Source organism: Arachis duranensis, chromosome 8, assembly GCF_000817695.3.
Source record: "Arachis duranensis cultivar V14167 chromosome 8, aradu.V14167.gnm2.J7QH, whole genome shotgun sequence".
NCBI classification, from domain to species: domain Eukaryota; kingdom Viridiplantae; phylum Streptophyta; class Magnoliopsida; order Fabales; family Fabaceae; genus Arachis; species Arachis duranensis.
The window spans coordinates 37852483-37860232 of NC_029779.3; the positions used below are offsets into that span (position 1 = coordinate 37852483).

General features: G+C 33.3%; 1 protein-coding gene across 1 annotated transcript; it reads left to right on the forward strand.

Moving 5' to 3' along the window:
• The first annotated feature begins 1835 nt into the window (after positions 1 to 1835).
• LOC107462612 (nuclear/nucleolar GTPase 2) lies at positions 1836 to 6029 on the forward strand. Its single transcript, XM_016081228.3, has 11 exons — positions 1836 to 2199; positions 2308 to 2441; positions 2592 to 2721; positions 2925 to 3085; positions 3465 to 3566; positions 3676 to 3780; positions 3942 to 4070; positions 4267 to 4407; positions 4552 to 4652; positions 4760 to 4817; positions 5160 to 6029. Exons 1-11 carry the CDS (start codon positions 1962 to 1964, stop codon positions 5544 to 5546), a joined length of 1686 nt encoding a protein of 561 aa, XP_015936714.1. The 5' UTR covers positions 1836 to 1961; the 3' UTR covers positions 5547 to 6029.
• Positions 6030 to 7750: the final 1721 nt, after the last annotated feature.

The window sequence follows — 7750 nt, forward strand, 5'->3', positions numbered from 1 at the left end:
AACTTAAGTATTAGAGTCCCTTGTAGGTACCATCCTCTACCTCCTCACGAAGAGCTCGGATGGCGGCATTTCGACACCAGAAGACGTCGGATGCTACTTCAAAAGGAGTCCGGACCTCGTGTTCACGCCCAAATCCATCTATTTTAGGTAAACCACGGAACATATCCTTTCTGTCATATTCTTAATATCTTGTCTTATCCTGTTTTTGAAACCAAATACAGCCAAACTGATGGAATAAGAGCATGAAGAAGAGAACTCAGATCCATGAGCAAGTGTGTGTCTTGCGCTTGAATTCACGGTAGAGAAAAGAGTGACTTTAGAGTCACTAAAAACTAAAAAGAGTAAAGTATTGGTTTTGTCCCCAACGTCTAGGGTAAGTCCTATTTATGTTCTTAACATTTAAATCGTCCTATTTGTATCCCTAATGTTTGTAAAAGTGATTCAATATTATCTTGCTGTCAATTACACATCATGTGCTTTAGTTAGAATTTTAAAAATCTCTTCTTGAAGTTAGAATACAAATGTTTGTCTCAGAATTGATGATCCACTTCGGATAATAACTCATTAAAAGTTGAAACTAATCACTGTAACATTTACATAATTCACTATTTTAGGGACATAATTAAACCTGAATACAAATTTTGGGTACAATATTAAAATCGAACATATTCAAGTGAGACCTAATCGAGAATGAATACATCTAAGTGAGAATAATTGAAAAATACAATATGATCTATTAGTATAATTGACGGAAGGATAACATTGAATCACTTTTATAAACGTTAGGGATACAAATAAGACGATTTAAACGTTAGGGATACAAATAGGACTTACCCCAAACGTTGGGAACAAAAGCAATATTTCACTCAAACTAAAAATATAAACAAAAATTATAAAATTACAAATCAAACGTACTCTTATTTTTTGATAATCACTACAATTGGATTGTTTTTTTAATATTTTTAAATTGAACATTTTAATACCTAATAAATTTTTATTTATTAAAAGTCTTTTATCATTATTTTTATTGGATAAATTAATCTTCTACCGTTTCAAAGGAACTAACTTGTCTTATAGTAATATTTTTTGGACTTAATTGTCCTGTAATAAAATTTGTTAGAAATTTATTATTCGAATATACATATTAAAAATTTAATTGAAAACAACAAAAGACCAATCTATTCATTGAGAATAATTCTTTAAAAGTTATAGAAAAAAAAAATTTTGTTGGAATCAAAATGCTTCAATAAAATTTCTTAGATTGTGTTTGAATTTAAACATAAAATAAAATAAGACATTGAGAATAAGATATAAAAAATAAGAATATAAAAATTAATATTTTATATTTTATTTATTGATAAACTAAACATAAAAAAATCAAGTCATAGAAATTTAATTTTTACTATTTTTTTATGTGAAAAATTAAAAGAAAATATAATAANCAAAAAATTAAAAGAAAATATAATAATAAAAAATATAATAATAAAAAATTAATAGAAATAATAAAAAATAAAATAAATTAGTGTTAATATATTTTTTTTTTACAAAATATACTAATTTAATATCTCTTTTTAATCTGTGTATTGAATATTCATATTTCCACGATTAAACATTTCACCTAAATTAGATTAAAATTTTTGGTCTTGCTCAGTTGCTTGGCCCTCGTTGGATTTTATATATATATTGGTTTTTTATATATATTGTTTTCCTTTTTTTTTGGTAAGGACATATATTGTTTTTTCTTTTTCTACATAATTCACCTTGGGCCGCATTTAAAATCCTGCATTTGGATTTAGGCCCAAAAGAATGTTAAACAAAGCAAAATTGTCCCCAATTCCCACCACCATTTTCCACAGTCAAAACCCTAACACTCAGCTGCATTTCGCGGCACAGTTCGCTTTCTGTTATTAACAGGTAACAACCAACGAACTCTCTCTACATCGGTCCGAAAGAGAGCATCAATGGCGAAGAAGAAGGAGAAGAAAGTGAACGTGTCCGGGAAGCCGAAACACTCCCTGGACGTGAACCGCAACAATGGCGCCGCCACCAAGGAAAACACCCGCTCCGCCTCCACCGTCCGCCGCCTCAAGATGTACAACACGAGGCCCGTCCGAGACCGCAAGGGCAAGATCCTCAGCCACGATCTGCAGTCCAAGGACCTGCCCGCTACTCGCATCCAGCCTGACCGCCGCTGGTTCGGTCAGTCCCCAACTTCCACAATTCATCGGCTACTCGAACCTATCTCTCGTCGAGGGTATTTTAGGGTTTTTAACATGTTTTCGTGTTTGTGAATTTTGTGATGTTCAGGTAACACTCGCGTGGTGAATCAGAAAGAGCTTGAGGTCTTCAGGGAAGAGCTGCAAAGCCGAATGTCAAGTAACTACAATGTTATTCTGAGGGAGAAGAAGCTTCCCTTGTCGCTCCTCAGCGATCACCAGAAGGTTTCTTCAGCTGCTTAATCGTTCAAAAATTACTTAAATTAGCGATTTTTCTTTTTGTTAAAACTTAAGTCATTTTCCAAGCTTTGGTAGATTTTTTTTTTTGATGAAAAATATTCATCGTTTATATTGGGATTTTACGTGTGAATGTAGCAAGCAAAGGTTCACCTTCTTGATAGAGAGCCTTTCGCGAATGCATTTGGGCCAAAGACTACGAGAAAGCGCCCAACCCTCTTGGCTGCTGATTACGAGTCCTTCGTTAAGAAAGCTGATGGTTCTCAAGGTATTGAGAGATGATAATTTTTCTTTGTAACTTGATTGTATTGGCTGCTTAATGGAGGATTTTTGTGCTGTTTTGTGCTTATAATTGAGTATTCTTTAGTGAAAGTGAAGAATATTGACTTTTTGTTTCCATTTTTGGAATGGTTGGTGTGTTTGATTGATCATTTTTTTTTATCCCCAATCAAATGCATATCTGTTTTACAGAGGCTTTTGAACAGAAGTTTGGTGCTAGTGGATCTTCAGATGCTAATGAAGAAGATGGATTTAGGGACTTAGTGCGGCATAATATGTTTGAAAAAGGTCAAAGTAAACGTATTTGGGGTGAACTCTACAAGGTCATTGATTCTTCTGATGTTGTTGTCCAGGTAGAGATTCAGTCTTTGCCTAGATTTCTCTGTAAAACATTTTGCATTATAGTATGTTTATGCCTGATACATTTTGATGTGACTTGCATGCATTTCTTTACTTGAAATAGTATGGGTTTGTATCATATGTTTGAAAGAATGTGTTTTATGAATTATGATGGGCATTTCTGCTGCAAATTTGCATGGACCTTCTGTATCAATGTAATATATTGAATTTTAGTAGGTTTTTAGTGTTTGTTTAAAGCTAAAGTCCGTGGTAGGTTGGATTTCTTTTGACTTCAAGATTCCTTGCTGTTGCATTCCTACTATGCTTTTCTTTGGTTTATGAAAGCATTCATGTAACCTAATTCTTTTGTTGAAAAAATTGTGTCCTATTCAGGTTCTAGATGCTAGGGATCCACAAGGCACAAGATGTTACCATTTAGAGAGGCATTTGAAGGAACATTGCAAGCACAAACATATGATTCTTTTATTGAACAAGGTTAGTTCCATATGTCTGTAACATTTTTCTATGAGTTGCATTGTTGCTGAATACAAATTGCTGTTATATGCAAAACAATACATTATCCAACATTTTTATTTATTTTCAGTGTGATCTACTTCCTGCTTGGGCTACAAAAGGATGGCTTAGAGTTTTGTCAAAAGAATATCCAACTCTAGCATTCCATGCAAGCATTAATAAGTCCTTTGGAAAGGTAATTCCACTATACGGAATCTTTATTTTGTTTGTTCTGTTTATCTGCTATATGAATAAGAAATAAATGAGGTTGCATTATATGCATTCCCCTACACTCCTTCAACTATTCTGCATTTGCAGTTTCTTTGTTGTTTGCTTATTGATTATCATTGTCTGTAGGGTTCACTTCTATCAGTTCTAAGACAATTCTCTCGATTGAAAAGTGACAAGCAAGCTATATCTGTTGGATTTGTTGGATATCCAAATGTTGGAAAATCTTCAGTGATCAATACATTGCGTACAAAAAATGTAATTGTTCTTTCTCCGTTACTGCATCTGAAATGCTTGTTCTTTTTTGTTAATTACGCAGTCATAAATAATGAGAGCATTGAATTTAGAATCGTTATTTCCCCATATTGATTCTCGGGGAACAAATTAGAGTTTGTGCTATGTGGAGTGAGCATTTTAGTATTTTCATTGACGTTGTTCTTTTGCTGTGTCAAAGGTCTGCAAGGTTGCTCCAATTCCAGGGGAAACAAAAGTCTGGCAGTATATAACACTTACAAAGAGGATCTTTTTGATTGATTGTCCAGGAGTTGTTTACCAAAACAAGGACTCTGAAACAGATGTTGTCCTTAAGGGCGTGGTATGGTTTTCATGATTTCTCTTCCTAGCACAACAATATTTCACTCCTGCTTGTTATGGTAGTAGAGCTTAATTGGCATTCAGTTTTGCATATTAGTTAGTGGATACGTTGGACAACCATTCTCAACATTTAATTTGTTTTCAGGTACGTGTTACAAACTTGCAAGATGCTGCAGACCATATAGGTGAGGTCTTGAAACGTGTGAAGAAGGAGCACCTGAAAAGAGCGTATAGAATAAATGAGTGGTATGGATCTATCTACTGAACTTACTACTCTTAAATATAAGATCGGTTTGTGCTATTGTTGTTTATGCACATAACTCTTGGTTCTCAAAAATATCCCTTGTTATCAGGGTGGATGAAAATGACTTCCTACTTCAGCTTTGTAAATCAACGGGAAAACTTCTTAAGGTAACATCTTGAGTGGATCTAGATTCTTGATTTTATAGTAGAATGTTATTTTGTCATCAACTTGTTATGGAGGCCTGATGATCTGCCCTATTAATATATTCCATTCGTTTTCAATATGCTTAAGAGTTGAATATTCAAATATTTGAACCAAGCAACACTTGTTTCAACTCAAGGAGAATGTGTTTTGATTCAATGATTTCTCTCCCCTTCCATGATTACGTAGTGTTTAATGTTCCATTTGGGATTTTGGGTATCCCAGCAATTCCTGAAGCTGTTCGCCTTTGGAAGACAGTGATACATAGTACACTTAAACTGTTTCTAATGGCTGTTTCCACTTTCCAGGGTGGGGAGCCTGACCTGATGACCGCAGCAAAGATGATTCTTCATGATTGGCAGAGGGGAAAGATACCATTTTTTGTTCCTCCTCCACGACTAGATGACTTACCTGAGGAAACCAATGTCAATGGTGTAGACATAGATGAAGCAGTTGATGCCAACCAGGCATCTGCAGCTATGAAAGCTATTGCAAATGTTCTATCATCCCAACAACAAAGAAATGTGCCTGTTCAAAAGGACTTGTACAATGAGACTGAGTTGCAAGGAGAAACAGCCGACCAACTTCAAAATATGGAGGATAATTCAGACGAAGAGAACTCAACGTCTGACAGTGACACATCTGAGCAGGATCCAGCTACTGATGCCCCACCTGAGAAGCTTCCTTCTACATAGCAGGTTCCCTTCAAACGAGCCAAAGTTCCAGTTGCAGTCGTAGCCTTTGTGGAATTATGTATCAAATCACAAGTTGCTTGAAAATCTGGAAAGAGCATGCCCCTTTCCCTTCATTTTGATTCTGTTTCCTTGCATAGGCTGGTACTTATGTTGGGAGTTGGGACATCATCTTCTGCGTCACATATACACATGTCAAATGCATCAGTTTTGTTCTCAGCTGTTCTGTTTGGTCATGTAAATCAAAGCTCGAGTGAAAGTCAACGATGATTTTGGTTCATATATCATAGTGAATATTCTATTATATAGAAAATAGGAAATTGCTGGATTTTGTTTCCTTGAGCAGGAGTTTTAGTGGTATAGTTTTGTAATTTGTATGGAAATTTTGTTTAATCTTGTTGCACATTTACTATCCTAATTGTGATTTGTGAACTAGGGAACATTTATTTATTTTTATTCAATTTAATATTATCATATTGCCATCCACGGGGACAAGTTTCAATTGATTTGCAATCATATCGACTTTTAAATGTTGAAACCATGTGAAGTGAATTTCTCACAGCAGTCACATATTCTTGGAATTCTATTCTAGAATATAAGCTTTGGCGATTGATTTTCCTTGCCCCATGTTCTTGATTCATTCACCAAATCCAATTATGTTGTCATATGACTCCTATTATGAAAAATCCTTGAGCCACAAAAGTTGATGTCTTTGTCCCAAATAAATAGTGTGTCCCTGCATGCTAAGTGATGCACTCAAGGGTGGTGGATAAATTGCACGTTCCTTGTTTGAGCCAAAAGCTGGCTTGATGTAAAATTTCGTCTAACATTGAATGTCTACTAATAATAATTCAGTAGATATACTGATATAGATTACTAGGAAGACAATGCAGCTGCGGCTAAGCTAAGACTTTAAAAAGATTTGTGCAATAAGCCAATAATTGAGAAAATCAGTTGGAAAAAGTAGGCCAAAGCTACGGAAACAGCCTGGAGCTGACCATAGTCATAGTAGGACAGTGTATAGGATTTATTTGGTTTGCAATTTTATTGTTGATCTTTTTTGTTTCTAAAATTTATAAAAAAAAAGCTAAGGAAAAATTAAAAAAGATAAAAAAATAAAAAATAAACGCAAAACACAGATTATTTAGGATCTATTGTTTGATTAATCTCAAACCATTAATAAGTGCATCTTGGAAGCAGTAGATTCTACATTGGATGTTGATCCTCAAAATAAAGGAATTCTCTTAGAAGTATCACATGCTAGCTATCATTTTTTTTAATTATTTTATTGGTCTCTATAATTTTATCAAATTTTTAGAGAGAATACTGCGAAAGCTTATAAATGATTTTTCTTTTTTGCAAGTGTATTCCAAACTCAGATGAGAATAAATATTGCAAACGAATAGGCATATATTCCCCAATCATGAAAATAAGTTTTTTCTAAATTTTAAGACGTTGTCTTAGGGAATAAGATTTTATATACTTGAAACAAAAAAATTGTAAAATACTAATTAATATGGATAAATTATATTATAAATAGTAAAAATTCATATGCAGTTGTTTTTAATCTTTATATAAAGTTGATAATAAAAATAATTAGATAATTTAATAAATTTGACTAAATTATTATTTAATGATTATCAACTATTAATTTTATACAAAAAGAACTGTATGTGAATTTCTCCTTTATAAAATTACTCTTAAGACCTCCCTTATAAAATTACTCTTAAGACCAAACTATTAGAAAGAAAAAAAGCTTTGTTGAACATTGGTACTGTGGGCTGATTCAAAGCTACCATCACCAAATTGCGACAAATTTTAATGTGTTGGATTTGCTATGCAATTAGTCACCAGTTGTGTTGGATCAGTGGCTTTTCTATTCAAGCGACATCTCAAATGACATGGACATCTAACCAAAAATTTCCAAAATAAAATAAAGAAAAAACAAACTATTCTTTTTCTTTTGCGTTAAAAAAAAAAAACTACTTTATGTTGTTGCTACATACTTTAAGAAGAAAAAAAGAATGATTCACTTCTTTCTTATTTTAATTTTGTGTTCCCCCTCCTCTTTTTAGACTTTTTACTTTTTAGCCTTGCTATAAAGTCATAACTCATAATTTGATCTTTACCTAAAAGATTTTGTGTATAATGTGTTTTTGCCTTTTATATTGGTATTAAAATTTGCAATGATTATTTACTAAAAAAGA